Source organism: Cinclus cinclus, chromosome 13 (genome assembly GCF_963662255.1).
Source record: "Cinclus cinclus chromosome 13, bCinCin1.1, whole genome shotgun sequence".
Taxonomy (NCBI): domain Eukaryota; kingdom Metazoa; phylum Chordata; class Aves; order Passeriformes; family Cinclidae; genus Cinclus; species Cinclus cinclus.
In genome coordinates, this window is record NC_085058.1 from 18,966,449 (window position 1) to 18,982,396 (window position 15,948).

Genomic DNA, 15,948 nt, shown 5'->3' on the forward strand with positions numbered 1-15,948 from the left:
CAGAAGGTCAGAGCAGCTTGGCAGGCTCAGGCCCCACGCTCAGAACAAGAGGTGTATTTATGCAGAGCACGGCGCTTGTCTGTGGCTGCATTCACGTGGGTCAGGTTGATGCTCTGGCTCTAAATGAGCACCTTTGTGCTGTGGGCAGTGACAGGCCAGGGGATGGCTCCTGGAGCACAGGGGAGAGCAGTTATATACATTAATTTAAAATGTTTCATACAGCGAAGGAGAGTCCAAGGAAATAAATAGTTCCTGGAGAGGTGGGGGTGTTGCTGCTGATCACTTAAATACCGGTCTGGGATTGTACTATTTATGTCCAAACAAATGCAGGTTAAGCTGTGCTAAGGATTATAAATTATCATTTATTACCACCAGACAAACACAACAGGAGATCAAAGGCTCCTGCCATTCCTTCTGATCTGAGTGTTTTTATCAGTTAGCTGGGAGGAGAGAATTCTCTTTATTGGTCACAGGTGCTCTTAGGTTGCTTGCCTAACCCACATTTAGTGTGGAGTTCAGGCAAAGTGATACCACATCTCACAACTGTCCTGCCCTGCTGCCTGAGTGGACCAGGCACCATGGGCATTGACCCTCCCTATCTGAACAGCAGGATAAAGAGCAGAAGGGGAGGAAAGGGAAGGGGCTGCTCGAATGGCAGAGCAGAGATGGGAGGAAAGGGAGGGGGCTTTGTAGACCAGTTTGTGATAAAAAACAGCTGCCAAAGACAGTCCTGTGGCCAGTGCTCCCAGCTGGGCACCTTTCTGGGGAAAGAGTTTGGGACCAACCTTCCCCATCTGCTATGGGAGTGGTAGAAGGAGCCCACTAAGGGCTGGGCTCCTGTCCCTTGGACACTGCAAGGGAAAAGTGTCATTGTCTGCCCAGCCACCTCCCTCTGAGGTACCTGCAGGGCCAGCTTCAACAGAGACCACGAACTAAAGCACATACAACATGGACCACACAAATCCCTGAGTGCTGCCATAGATGTGCCTGCTGCTCTGGGCTCAGACCCTGAGCTGACACAGGCAGCTCCACCCCACTTCTATGCTTTATTCCAGGCTGTGGAAGCTCTCAGCAGCCTGTCAGCTGTGTTATGATGGAGCTTCTTCTGAAAATGCCCAGCTGGCAGCAGGAACAAGAGTCTGTGGATTTAGCAAATCAGGAGATTAGCAGCAACTTCAAATGCCACGGCAGGCTTAAGCCCCCACCTGCATGTTTAGGCACCTGAATCCTTTCAAAAACTTTTTCCCATGTCATTGAGCTGCTTGGTTTTGATGTGACACAGTTTCTGATCCCTGTCTGTTACATTCTCCTTGCTGAAGGATTTGCAGCTTATAAAAAGTTTGTGTAGCTGGAAGGGAAGCTCATGAGCCGGTGCTGCGCTCGCGGAGCTGCTCTTCCACGTAATGCCCTTCCCTGAAGTGAATGCCCTTCCCTATGATACCTTTCCCTGTGATGCCCTCCCTGTAATGCCCTTCCCTGCTCTCTGCTCCCTTCCCCAGGACTCTGGTTGATGCAGCTCTCGTAGCAAAGGACACGGTTGTGTGCTGCTTTGAGAAGGAAAACGCAGAGCGGTGCCTGGCTGTCTGGAGGGGCTGGAGTGCCAGAGACTTTGACATTTTCTACCAGGCCTACGAAGAGCTGGGCAGGCTGGAGACCTGCATGCGGAAGAGAAGGTAGTGCCCGTGGGAATCCCAGACTCAGCGGGAGACGGGAGCGTCCTGGACTCGGAGACACGGCCCAGACCCGGGGTGATGGGGGAGTGTGTGTCTGGTTTGCTGCTAGCGAGCACCCTGGGGTTCCCACAGCCCCATCAGGGCTTTTGGGGACTGAAGCTGGTGTGAGCAAGGCCGGGACAGGCCTGGGAGCTGGGAGCTCTTGGCTCCCCTGCTCCGTCACATGCTCCCCTGCACTGGTTGAGAGCAAAGGCAGAGGTGGCTGCAGTTCTGCTCATTCCCCCATTTCCAGTTTGTTCTTCCCTGTTTTGAATTCCTTCCTCACCTTCAGCATGCCCTGGCTGCTGCTGCTGTCGTTGTTGTGTGTGTCAGCCAGGAGATCTCCGTGGGCTCTTCCTGGGAGCCTGAGCACATTTTAATCCTGGCTGGCACTGTGGGCTGATTCACCCTCTTCCCAGGAGGAATGCATCTGCTGGAAACCCTGCACTGTAGGGCTGCTTCCCACCTCCCTGCAGCTCCATTAGAGGCTGCTTCAGGTGTAGTCCCTCTTCAGAGACACCCTGGTGTAGGAACCAGTGAAAAGCTGTGGCTGGCCACTGCATTTCTGGTTCCTAAAAGCTGTAGTGTTCCCGTGCAGGAACACTACAGGTGCAGTGCAGTGTTCCTGTGAAGGAGCCCAAAACAACCTGCCAGGAATGCTGCACCAGGAGTGAGTGAGCTGATTCATGGCACTGCTGCCTTGTTGATGGAGCTGATGGAAAGCAAAGCCACTGGGGGTGACAGATACTCCTGGTGGAAGAGAAGGAAGCCCCCTGACCAGGAAGGTTTATAAGCTGTCTCTGCTCCATTCCTCTTTCTCTTGGGAAATGCACTCTGGAGCAGCAGGAACACAATAAGCTCAGTTTGCCTGTGTATCTGTGCAGCTTCCACCCACCACAGCTTGTATTTTATCTTCATTAGTGGCCTGGGATGCTGTATTGGCTCTGAATCAAATTGCACTTAATTATCCCAAGCATGTACAGCAGTGTAAAAAGTACCCCCAGCTAAGCACCCTGTATAAAGATGTACAGTTTGAATTTTGGACCTTTCTTTTTCTTTTTTTTTATCCCAAGAATCTTGTGTGAGCATCGGCAAGGCTGGCCAAGGCCGAATGGGCAGGTTAACCCTCTGGTTCACATTTCTGTTGCAGGCTGCTAAAATATCCTTCAGAAACAGAATGTATCTTAAAATAAACTGATTCCTCCCCAGGATGACACTGCATTGGGGTTTTTATTGGAAACCAAGCTGGCACTGCATGTCTGGGGTTTGCAGCGTGGTTCAAGTGCTTGCATTGATGAGCACAGCTGGAATCAGGGCTATGAGTACAGACTGTCTCCATACCTGGCCTTGCCTGTGACTGTCTCCCTGTGCTTCCCCAGCACCTCATGAAGCAGGTATGGCACAACCAACATTCCCCTCCCTTGCCAGGACATGCTCTCTGCCTGTTGTCTTAGGGCTGGAGTGAGGTCTCATGGTCACCTTCTCCAGTTGCCAGATTCCTTTGACTTGCAGAAACTCTTCCTTGTGATACCTGAAGCCCCAAGAGGTGGTATAAAGCTCATTCTTTCATTCAGCCTTGCAGGTTTCCTTTGAGAAAACACCCTGTGGAACAACCACAGCAGTTCCTTATTGTCCCACGTGACCAGAACATCCTGAGTGCTGTGCTGATTCCAAAGTCAGAGTGGGCTTGAGCCCACCATGGGCTCCCCAGTGCCCAAGGAGGAAGCTGGAGCATCTCCCAAACCTTTGGTGGGCCCTGGTCAAGGCCTGGACACAAAAAGGGCCTTTGTTCTGCTGGACACCGTGCTCTGGGTCTGTCACTGCACAACACCCTTCCTGAGACATCCCTGTTCCTTATCAGATGGATCAGGATGGTCAGCTGGGCTCCACAGGACCTGTGAGAGATGCTGCAGTGGTGGGTGTGTGCTCCAAAACCTCCTGGGAGCAAGGGTTGGTTCCTGAAAGCAGCTGAGAGCCTGAGTTGCTACCCTGGAATAAGAACAAGGTTCTCCCCCATCAGCAGACCTGAAACCTCATTAGCACAAGGCTCCATTAAGTGAGCACTGCACGTGCAGCATGAATGATTCCCCAGGGGCAGAAATAAACAGACATTGAAAACAAAACAGCTCCCACCAGTTCAAACAGTTTGAGACTTCAGTGCTCCTTTCCATCTCTCCAAACAGCAATGCCTGTTCTCCTGATGGCAGGTACAGGTGAGCGGCCTCAGGGATCCGGGGGAAGGGACAGGGTCACAGCCAAAGGCAAGAAAAGCCCCCAGAGCCCAGGAACAAGGGGCAGCAAGATCCCCAGGCATGGGGAGCTGCATCTATCACAGACCTCACTATTTTATTTCAGCTGATAAAAATAAGCCCAAGCAGGGCCCTGGCAGGGGGCTATTCCTTCAGCTGACTGAGGAGAGGCAAGAAAACAGCTTTGGGTTTGTTTTGTCAAGGCCAGGTTTCCCCCAGGCCAGCCTGGGAGCAGCAAGAGCACACAGAAGGGGCTCAGTGCTGGGAGGGAAGTAGATGCTCTCAGATTGGATTAACCCCCAGCACCAGCAGTGGGAGGGCAACGGGTGCCAGGGCTTTAATTACTCATCAAGGAAGCAAAGAGAAATGAACAGGACCTGCCTGGGATTAGCTGAGCCCAAAAGCCTGCCCAGCTTCACTCCCTCACTTAGCTACCCCCTGAGAGCCGAGAGCCACACATGTCCCTAGGCCTTTCCCTGGAGTGCTCAGTGGTCCTTTACCTGATTTGAAAGGATTATATTCAATTCCCAACTGGACACTGATTCCTATTCCTGGTTTGGGCTGCTTCTTTGCTGGCCTCAGTGCAGAGTCAGGCCCTGGGATGAACAACAGCTGTGCCCAATCCCAGTCTCCCAGTTTGGGGCATGGCCTGAATATTTCTGGGGGGGGAGGTATGATGTAGGGGCAAACCACTGGTTGCATCCCATATCCAAGATCCCATATCCCGATGCTCACATTTTGGGGCCCCAGCACCAGAGGTGCACAGATCCCAGCCTGAGACTGTCCAAATCCAACCTACACCTCCTTGTGCAGGAAAGCAGGGACTATTACAGCTCATTCTGCCAGGAAAGGAAAGAAGGGCTGGCTCTGCCTCGTTTCACACAGTACCCTGGACAGTGGGCAGGAATTGTTGTAATTTGATATATTACAGAAAAAACCCATCTCTTGTGCCCCCAAGACAGGGTGGAGACAGGTGAACACCTTACACCAGCTGGATGCTCCACATCCCACACAGCACCGAGGGCTCTCGGCTTCAGCCTAAGTAGAAACAAGGTGATTTCTAAGGGAGGTGGGGAAAGGGACAGGGCTGGCTGCTTTGTATTCTGCTACGAAAAGGACAAAGGAAATTAGTTTTCTTTAAGCAAGCTTTAAAAGGACAGGAAATATCATGGCTATTTCAGGCTGTCCTCAGCTTACCCCGGCCAGCAGTGCTGGGATGGGAGCTGGGTCAGGCTTCAGTGGCTTTACCAGGTGGACAAGCGTCAGGATGGGGACAGGGATGGAGCTGGGGGTGGAGATGAAAATGAGAAGGATGGGAACAGGAATGGGGTTGGGATATAAGAATGGTGCCAGGGATTGGTCTGGGGCTGAGCTCACCTGGGACAGGTGCTCAGCACTTGAGGAATCACTGCCATGATGCTGGCAGTAGGCTTGAAGGATGGAGCATATCCCCAAGCCATGAGTGGAATATCCACAGCAGTTCAGGTTTCCCAGGGCCATTATTCCTACCCCAGCACTCAGAACCATCCTGGCAGAGCCAATGTTAGCAGAGCCAATGCTGGCACAGCAAACAGCCTTTATCTGCCCTGTATGCCAGCCTGTTTGCACTGGAAATTTGTTTTATCATGGAACCACTTTAAACTGTGACCCTTTTGGGAGCCCTCTAGGTAGTAAGTCAGTAAAACACAGAAGTGGTGTTACTCCTTTGTCTTTTTCTAAAATGTGGAGCAGGATCCTGACAAAGTCCTCTTGACACCCCCAGCCAAACAGGGAGGACTCCCAGTTTCCAAGAGACTCCAGCCCAGCCTGCTGGAAATGTTGGAGGCAATTCAGGTCAATTAAAGTTGAGGTTTTTATTGAATTAAAGTGTGAAAGTCAACACAGCCAGCCCAGTATTCGGGCTGGGGTGTTTTTCTAATGTTAATTTTTTTCACCCCACTCATAAAAATGATTTAGAAGGTAGTAACGGATTCCTGGGCTGGAGGAGACCTGGGAGATGGTTCTGGAGCTTGGAAAGGACATGGACACGTTTCTTACACCTGGGAAAGTGTGCAGCAGTTTGGACGTGAGGAATAAAAGAGCCTCTGGCAGCAGCAGCCAGGTAAAATCCAGGAAGAGTTGGAAAGGATTCCTCATAGCATGTACTGCCTTGGCTGGGGAGCCCAGGTTGTCTCCAAGGCTGCCTGAGCCTGGGAAGGAGGTGGCTTTTGAGCTCCAACTGGGACCAAACCCCTGAATTTGCTCTGGTCAGCACAATAACTCACAATTGGCAGATTCCACTGGGTACAAAAACATTGATTAGAACAGATCCCATGTGGGCAATGTCCCACCAGCCTAGGGATCACCAAGGCCAGAGCAGAGAAGGCCAGTGGGGCCTGGACCTTCTCCCCATTTTTAATGCCATGGCAAGATTTTCTTTCCTAAAAGCCCCCGACTGCAGCTGGCTGTGCAAGCCAAGTATTTTTAGCAAGTATTCATGCAAAATGGCTCAGGATAATAATTTGCAATGTAAAGTTAGAGGTTTCCACAAAAACTCAAGAGTAAGCAAATTTGGGTCAGCAGGACTTTGTGCTGATTTTGCTGAAAGGAACCATCCAGCCAGGTCCAGGGGAGGTACATGGGGCTGGAGCTTGTCATGGAATTTTCTGGGTAATAAACCCCCACTCTGCCCACGGGACCAAACTTGAAATCCTTCCATGGATTGTGACTCTGCAAAGTTCCAGATAAATATTTCACATGTACATATACACATCCAGCACGACAGTCACCAGGAGTACCCACTGCCTTTCTGGAATCACATTTTCCCTATCTCCCTTTGCCTCTTTTTGCCATCATTGATCCTTGAGCGGGAGGGAAAAGCTTTTAGAAAAGAGCATTAAATTCAGCTCCTTACCCAGGGGTGACCAGAGAAGGTGAAGGGTTTAACACCATGTGCCCAGGGGCTGCAAAGCTCTGTTTGGGTAAGAGTTTTATTGCTGTGAGGTTCCAGCAGCCAAGCCAGGTTACCTGCACCAGATTAATGAGGGAAAGAGATGTCTCATATTTTAATTGTGTTAATAAATAAGAGAAGCATCTCTATAGGTAGGACATGACTGGGCACCACATCCTTCATTTTCAGGATGACACCATCTCATTTTCTCATACTTCTGTGGCCCAGAGGAAAACCCTCCATGATTTTCCTGCTTCCTCAGCGTGAAGGAAACTTCAGTCTGAAGCAAACAACAGGAGTAAATTGAGGATGAAATGTTCCAGCCCCAGAAGGGATTTTTGTCAAGGCTGCATTAGCACCTACCAGCTGATGATTTCCACCTCTGTCCAGCTGCTTACAACTGGGGCAGCAAATGCCACTTATTTTAGTATAAAATGGGGTTTATGTGTTTAGACTTTGTCATAAAGGGTTATAATTAAAATTTAATTTTAAAATGGACTACTTTTAAGCTGCAAGTCCATAAAATATGTGATCAACTGTGATGTGAGGCCTCAAGGGCTGCCTGCAAGCTTAGTGCAAAACTCACTTTTAATAGAGATTTGGTAACAGAATTAGAACTGCAGCAACTGAGAAAAAAAACCCCAATGCCAGATGGGAGCTGTTCACTAAATGGCTTTTTCCAGTTACATACATTCTGCTTTTACCAGCTGTTATGGGCTAAAAAAAGTCCTACCTAATCATAAATGTTAATAAATACAGTACAAGTACAGGGCTTTCCCCCCTGTTTTGCTGCCATTCTTTAGGGTTCATATTCCTTAAGCTCTTTTCTGTACCACAAATACAAGTTGGTCTTTTTTTTTTTTTTTTTTTTTTTTCCTCTTGTGTGAAGAAACAGCTCTGCAATCTCTAAGATTCTTGCTTTAGGACTTAATTTTGTCCTCACACCAATAATGAAGAACTCCTAGAGCTATTAAAAAAATAAATGTTCAACCCACTTAATAATTATTTTTACTGTGTTTTGAATACACAAAACATTAGGGAACCATGCAGCCTTGTCACTGTATGCATTTGAAACACACATTTGTGGGTATTTGCAGGCAGCAGAAATACTTTTAACATTTTCATGAGGAAAAAGTCAAAACCAGGGAAAGGCACAGCTCATCAGCACCAGAGCCTGATGAATGGGTTTGTCCTCCCTTCCCCCAGAGCCAAGGTATAAGAATTGAGCTCACCCCAGGCCAAAACACAACATAGAAGTCAAAATCCTTTGGAAGAGAGAGAACCTGGACTTACTCCCCAGAGTATTTCACTCTGTTCCTATGCTGGGTGGAATGATAAGGACTGACAACGTGAGCAGCTCCGATTGCAAATAAAAAAATCTTTATTGCATCTTAGAAGCAAGTCTTAAAAAAAAAAAAAAAAAGGAAGAAAGGAAGAAAAAAAGAAGAGATAAGGAAAAGAAAAATTTTCCATGCACCTACATCCTTGGGACTGTCACCAGAAAATGATGAACATAGTAAGACACAGACTCTATGCTAGTTGCAGTTCATACTCCATACACATGTAAACAATGGTTATTTCCTCTACTGGAATAGCAATTGCTCTGTCAGATCCCTTCAAATGTGGCAACAACCACCTAAACCTTGGGTTTTCTCCATTCCTTCACTTGCCTCCACTTCCCAAAGAGGAGGAAAAGTGGAACTGAGGCCAATGGGATGAAATGGGGCTGGAGGATACGATAGAAAAATATATTGTTCGCTGGTTTTTTTGTTTCTGCTGAGCAGGATATTTACAGATTCATAGGTCCCAAGAGATCATCAGCTTCAATGACAATGTCCAGTCACTGTCTAAGTCTCAGTGTACAGGGTTCCCTATCTGGCTTTAAGGCACTTTATTTAGTGTATTTTCTCTTACCTTGCTAGGTGTTAACTCATAGGGATCACACTTTCCTTTTATTCAGCCTCCTCATCCCCAGCTCCTCTAAGAATACCAAAAAAATTTCCTAAACTCACTGAAGTAATTCCAGAAATGTTAAAGAAATTTGGGGGGGAAAAAAGATTAATGAAAAAATATTTTAGAAAGTAATCTTTGGAGATCATTTACTGTAAGTATGATGTACACTACCTTATCAGTGAGAAGATGCAATACATTCCTAATATATATATATATATTTACACACACACATATATATATATATATATATATAAAATATTAAAATGACTAACAGATATTCAAGGAAAGGTCAAGAACCTAAAACAATGGATATTAAATAAATTAACGGTCTAGCAGATACAGGAAAAAAAAAATAAATCCCAAAACAAAACTAGTAATCAAATGTAATAATTGTTCCCATTAACATCACGTGACCGACCGAAGGGAATCGATGCGATCGGGCGTGGGACACTCGGTGCAGAGGAGTTTTCCAAGCTCTCTTCAGGGATCTTGGATTGTTCCTTGTGTGCTGTCATTTGGCTGCCAGAGATTCCCATTTCCCAGCCCCTTGAGCATCGCTCAGCCTTTGGACGGCGGCTGAGGACAAAACACAGAACCCAGCGCGGGTTCCCCGAACGTTCCGTCCGTCCGTCCGCGGACAAATACCAAACACAACAATTTCTACAAGGACTGACCACGGCTTGTGCTTACTTCCTTCCCTCGCCTGCCCATCGTAAGTGGAGGTGTATTTTTAAACTGAAATAATCAGCTATTAGGGGGGGAAAAAAAAAAAAAAAAAAGGAAAAGCCCTCCTGGGATTACCACCCTTTCTCATCGCCACAGCGAACTTGGATTTTCTAATGCAATTTGAAAATTAATGGCTAATCCTGAACCAAAGAGAAGAATCTTTGCACGGCAGCAGTCACACCAAAAACATTTAGACACAGCGTTTTGTCACTTGGCTTTGCACGCTCAGGTCCACATTTACAGAATCCCAGCCATGAAGATGGCAACAGAAACGGAAGGAAACAATCTTTTGTTCATAAGGAAATTCTAATTCAAGTCAGATTTCCGCTGATCAGATAACTCTTAAACAACTATTCTTCTTTTTTTTCTTTTTGTTTGAAGGCAAATATTGATCACAGTTTTGTTCAAAACCAAAAACACAACAACAAAAAAACCCAAGGGCCCTGTTCTTCTCAAAATGAGCGCTTTGTAAGAAAACAACGATGATTTCTAAAATATATCCTGTGTGGTCTTTTAAAAGTGAATTATCAAAAAACATTTTCCCAAAAATAAATTAGATAATTAAAAAAAAAGTCTTTTCCAGCATAGCTGGACATTAGGCTGTCCTCACTGAGCCATTAGTATTGCTGCTTTTCCCAAAATTTGGGTCATTTTTTTCAAACCATATTTCAGCCAGCTGTTGTGTGGACCCATAAGTTGAAGCTTTGGACCCCAAGCACATTTTATATTGTTTTGGATCAAGATTAGGGTCACAAAAAACAGGGTGATGCACATGGACTACTCCAATTTCTTGGCTTCTGAAAGTTTTTAAGCCAGCTTGAATGACTTTGTTAAACAGATCTACATCTTCAAGGCCCCAACCTTGGATGGAGACATCAAAGCCACCCGCTCGAAGAAGGTCACCTTTGTAAATACAGGTGATACCAAAGCCATAGTTCCTCCAGAAACCTGTTTTCTGAGTGAAGGCAAAATGATTGTCACTAGGAACCTTTCCACTATAAACAATCTTTGGATCATACTGGCTAAAAATGATGGGAAAATACACTTGCTGACCCAAAACTGTATTGGCTCTACACCGCTGGAGGAATTCTGTGGTAAACACTAAGTCAACATCACAGAAGAAAAGTAAAGACTCATTCTGGAACTGAGAAGATCCAACTTCCAGAGCCAGTGCCCTTGAGAACTCCCCCGACACCGGCAGAACCTGCATGTCAGCCTTGGGGTATTTGGAGCGGTAATCTCTCATCAGCTCAATCTGCTTGGCCTTGTCAGGGTTGGAGTTGGAATTGAAAAGCAGGACAACCAGCTTGACGTTCTGGTTTGGAATGAGGCACGTCTTTTCAAAATTCCCCATGAACCTTGCAAACATGTCGAACCTTCCAGAGAGAGGGATCAGGATGTTGATCTTCTTGTCTTTGAGCTCCTTTCTCTCTGCTTTGGACCTGCCGAGCTGGAAGGGGACAAACATCTTCAGCGAGTTGGAGAGGAAGGACAAGGACCCAGAATCCTGGTTGATTTTGCTGGCCAGCTCTTTGGCGTCCATCTCTTCGTGCTCCATGAACTGGATCTTGCTGAAGGTCTGCTGCAGGTATGCATGCCTTCTCACGGGGACCGTCATCTTCTTCCCCTTGTGCTTCTTGTAGAGGAGCAGCAGGTCCAGCACATACTCTGCTCCGTACATGGGGTTCACCCTGCGGTACCCATACTGTATTTCCTTGAAATCAATGATTCTCCCCCGTGTCTTGGCATTGGCATTGATCATTTCCATGACCTGCATCACGATGTCATCCAACGCCTCGCGCTGGGACGAGTCCATCCCTCTCCGAGGCGGCTGCCCGTCGGCACCCGAATACAAATATTTTCCTGTGAGAAACTCCCACTCCAGGATCTCCTCCCGGTGGTGGGGCTGGAACCGCATGAAGGAGGGGGGCATCCCCAGCTGCAGGTCCTCCTTGTGGATTTCGGTGTTGCTGTACTTGCTCATGAGCACGATCTCGCGGTGCAGCTGCACGGTGCGGTGGCGCAGCTCGGCGATCTTGCGGCTCAGCATGTAGCTGTGCAGCCTGTACTGGTACGGGGGGTTCTTGTTGGGGTGCAGCGTTATGGCTCGGTGGATTTTGCTGTTCCTCAGGTCTCGGATGTAGCCTTTTTTGTTCTTCTCGTAATTCTCGTAGAACAGCTGCTGCATCTAGAAGAGAGAGAGAGAGAAGAGAAGTCAAGAGTCTCGGCAGTGCTGACCCTGTGAAAGTCTGCCCACGTAACCCCGCTGGGAGAGAATTCCCTCTCGCTCACAAGACCAGAAGGCTTTCTGAATAAGCTGTTCTTGGGTTTAGGCACAGGTTGTAGCAATACCAGCTGCTATTCAAGGAAATTAAGAGGATTATTCATTGTAAACTGGTGAAAGAAACATCTATCATGGATTTGGGATTACTACAGCCCATTCTAGAGGTATCACCAGCGGCCAAACAATTCTGCAGTAAGTCGATTGTAAGCTCATTTCTTCACAACAGCACATCATCACCAGGAAAATAACACCATGAAGTGTTCACTACAAAATTCTCATTGTTCATTTGTTTCCCATTGTTTTAATGTTAATAATAAAGAAGAATAAAAAGGGATGCCATGTACATACTAAGCAAATCTGACAACACCCTTTCCATTATATCCAAATGCCATTTAGGAATTAAAAATCCAGGTTTAGGCATTAAAAATGCAGGTTGGTGAATGTTTTAGTCAAGATGCCAAATATGTTACCTCAAGTGCTGCAAAGCAAAGCTACAGCTGTCATTTTAAAATGTCAATGGACAGTAAAGTGCACCTGAGATTCCAAGAATTCCAAAAGTCAGGTAATACAGAATGCATGTGTACACCAGAATAAAAACATCCTTTAACATGGCTATTTCAAAACAAGAAGATAGTGGGCTGAGATTAGATTCACAAATCCTAGGAAAGCAGACAAACCAGCTTTAAAATCTTCAGCAGCTCAGGCAGTAGCTGATATCGTGACAAACCAGGATGATAATGTGGAAAATGCACTGATAAAAAAACCTTGAGACCAAAGGTACACACCAGCTTAGATAATGGAAATTTAAAAAGACCACAGGCAGACTCTATGTCACACACAAACATCATCAACCTGCCAGAGCTGACACAGCACCTTCATTCAATATGGGATCTAATCTCTGTTACTGGCAGTGGAATCTGCCACAGGAAACAGAGCAATAAAGCTTGTGTAGAAGGGCAGCAGAGAGCCAAACTCAAAAAAAAAAAGAACCTCGAATATTACAGCAATCAAACAGAGCACTAAAAAGAAAATCACCAGCACAGAAACCTTCCTTTAACCAGCTGCTCAGAGGCAGCACAAGTCCTGTTTTATTAGGTCTTTGGTTGCATTTTTCCCATTATTGTGGACAGACACTGAATCTCAGGGATAAACTTACACCTGGATTTAATTGCTGCTATCTTACCAAGCTGGCTGTGTGCATGCTGAACCTGACATTGGGCGTATCGCTGCCGACAGCACGGAGCAAGCTGAGCCTCCTGGGAGCAGGGTTTTTAATCTGAGCAAATGTAAATCACTGCAAAGGACGGAGGGAGGGATTCCAGCCAGGCTGAGAAAGAAAGGACATTTATTTTGTGGGTCACCACCAGTCCCCCACCCCCTTCTCCTTCAAGTTCACCTTCTTCCCGCTCTCCCCAAGTGATCCCTGCTGCGTGCACGCTGTCTGGGAGCAATCCAGGCCAGAGGATGGATGGATCTGCACAGCAACGCAGCCAAAGGAGAACATCTTGGCCATGGCCCCTTGGCAGGCCTCAGAGGAGCTGCCTGTTGAGATGTATAATATCCCTTTAGAAGTCATGCAAGATTTAAAAGAGCGCTACGGGCAGAGGTTAGCTGGTCTAATCCCACGTCCAGCAGAGTGATCCAAACTGAAGGAACCTCATGCTTTCCCAAGAAACACGTTTTTTCCACTCACCCAAAAGACTGTTCTTCATTTGTATCTCTGTATTGTTTCCTCTACTAATAATGCTTTATTTTTTTGGTCATTTTGACCCTCGCTGTTGCTGTGAAGGGCTCTGGGAGACCTTAAATCACACCCACTTAGGGTCAGTCCTGTGAGCACCATTTATTGCAGTGGAGAGCTCTCTGGGGAAGAACAGGATCAGTCCAACACCGCAGGACCCACTTATTTCACTGACAACACTGATCTGTCCTCTAACACTGTGCATATGTAGAACTAGAAGTATTAAATGCATATGGTAACCAATTTCACGGTATTTTAACAACTATAGTCAGAGGCTTTTCCAGGAGTACTGTCACATCAGAGAAAAAATTCTTAAATCACATCATTAGGCCACCATTATTCACAGAAAAACTGACAATAGGACAGGATTTAATTTCAAGTCTTGTTTTGAATTTATAAGACAACAAAATCAAGACTGTGTGCAGCCTGGATGCATTTACTCCAAAATTGCTACCTAGGGCATTCTGAGGAGGAAACCATGACAAGCAGAAAGGCTTTCAGATTACACAACAAAGTTTTAATACAATACTGATGGGTAGGAAAATGTTATGAAACTTCCCAATGGAAGTAAACATAGGAAGCCCTAGCAAATGGCACAAATTAAAATTAAGAAGCATGTTTTAAAGCTCTGGCTTGCCACTCAGGAGCAACCTCTTAGGTAGACAAGTTACCTTCTAATACTTCTTCCTGCCCCTACCCAAAACTAGCTTGCTTCAAAAATTGAAAATAAAACACATCTCAGCAAGGCTTTACTGGGGCTTCAACACAAAGCAATTTACAACTGAAACATCTATTAACAGCCACCTTGCTCCAGCCAAAAAGGTGACAACTGCCCGAGCCCTGCGCTCCCAACCCTGCGGTGCAGCTAATGAGAAGCACCACAGCAGCCAGGCTTTTATATAATCCTATTTTTCGGGAGAAGGCCCTGCGAGACTGGCATGTTCAAGGTTTTTCCTAGGAAGTCTCCCCCTCTCCTATTCCATGTCCCCCCTGTCCTCTTGCATTCAGCAGGCTGCAGCAGGCATGGGGTGTGCCAGGATCCTGCAGCTCTGATCCCTCTCAGGGAGCCAAGGTACACCCCACACCAGCAGGAAACACAAAGTAGGGTACTGGAAGGGGTTAATCAACTCCCTACGGAGAGTACATGCAGTTACAAACTGTTTTTTCACAGAGACACCAAGTCCAAGTGGCCAGTGGCCAATGGAGAGGTTTAACCCTTCTCAGGCCAAGGTGCTGGTAGACACTTGACCCAGAGCCACAGAAGGGCTGTGAGGACCAAGGGCTTTGCCCCAGAAACCAGCCCCACATGGACTGTGTCTGCTCACCCACACCTACAGACCTGACGGGAATGAACAGTAACCTCCACATCGTTTAAGAGCTCCAACAACACTGATCTGCTCAAATCATTAAGGCTCCCCAGCACCGGGTTCACTCACCAACAAGGGCAATGCTCAACTATCAGAAATCACTGCTAATATAATTTCTTACCATATTTGGGTCCAAAACACTATGCTAAATATCACCAATTAGCACACGCTGGCTTTCAACTCCACACGACACTGGAAATCCGTAAGGAAGATATAAAATCATAATTAACTATTGTGTACATCATCAATAGGTGAGAAGGCCACAGAGAAAGGAGTATCTGTGATTTATTTGCTCCTCCCAGTCACTAAACACACACATGGGGAGTGACACAAGGCCAGGATGTGCACATCTCCCAGACATTACGTGGCCAATTTCCCCATGCCTGTTACCAGAGTCTAGAGAGCTGAACTCTTGCAAACTCTTCTTCTAGTGAAACAGGTTTCTCTATGAATCTTTTTTTTAAAAAAAAGAACCTTTCATGGATATTAATTTTGCAATGATTATATTCTAAGCATGCTTTATTCTAGTGCAGAGCACTGAGAGCATAGGGATACAAAGAAGAGCTACTCTTTATTGACCACTATTTACTCTAGACCTGTTGAAGCCTTAAAAACCCTAATGTTCCCCAAACCATTAGAGACTGAATGTTTAAACTGTGGTACAGCTGTTGTGGGCACTGCTGGCTCATATCCAAAAGACCAACTGAAAGGAGAGAGTGTTATGTTCTACGTTTTAAATGAAGAAGTCTTTTGCAGGCCAAAAAAAAGTGTACTGGAGAAAATGGACTTTAAAAATAAGACCAGTTTATGTAGAAACTGGCCCACAGCCACAGATTAGCCCCCGAGGGCTTTCTCTCACAGCTCCAGATTGTGCTACCAGAGCCCAGAAAACACAGCCCCCACAAGTCTCATGAAAAGCAATCATGGATAAGACATGTTGTATGGCAGGTTTCGAAACACCCAAGATGGGCTTTAAATACAATGCCC

The 15,948-nt window shown here is 46.5% G+C and overlaps 2 protein-coding genes across 2 annotated transcripts in view; one reads left to right on the forward strand and one right to left on the reverse strand.

Annotated features, from left to right (window-relative positions):
- LRRK1 (leucine rich repeat kinase 1) overlaps positions 1-1,677 on the forward strand; it is a 68,902-nt gene extending 67,225 nt beyond the window's left edge. Inside the window, exon 33 of the mRNA XM_062501269.1 lies at positions 1,500-1,677. Within this exon, the coding sequence (XP_062357253.1) occupies positions 1,500-1,677 (178 nt within the window). The remainder of the gene's footprint in view (positions 1-1,499) is intronic.
- An 8,487-nt stretch (positions 1,678-10,164) lies between these two features.
- The window catches only part of CHSY1 (chondroitin sulfate synthase 1), a 73,182-nt gene continuing 67,398 nt past the window's right edge, over positions 10,165-15,948 (reverse strand). The window contains exon 3 of the mRNA XM_062501534.1: positions 10,165-11,757. Coding sequence (XP_062357518.1) covers positions 10,165-11,757 — 1,593 coding nt within the window. The remainder of the gene's footprint in view (positions 11,758-15,948) is intronic.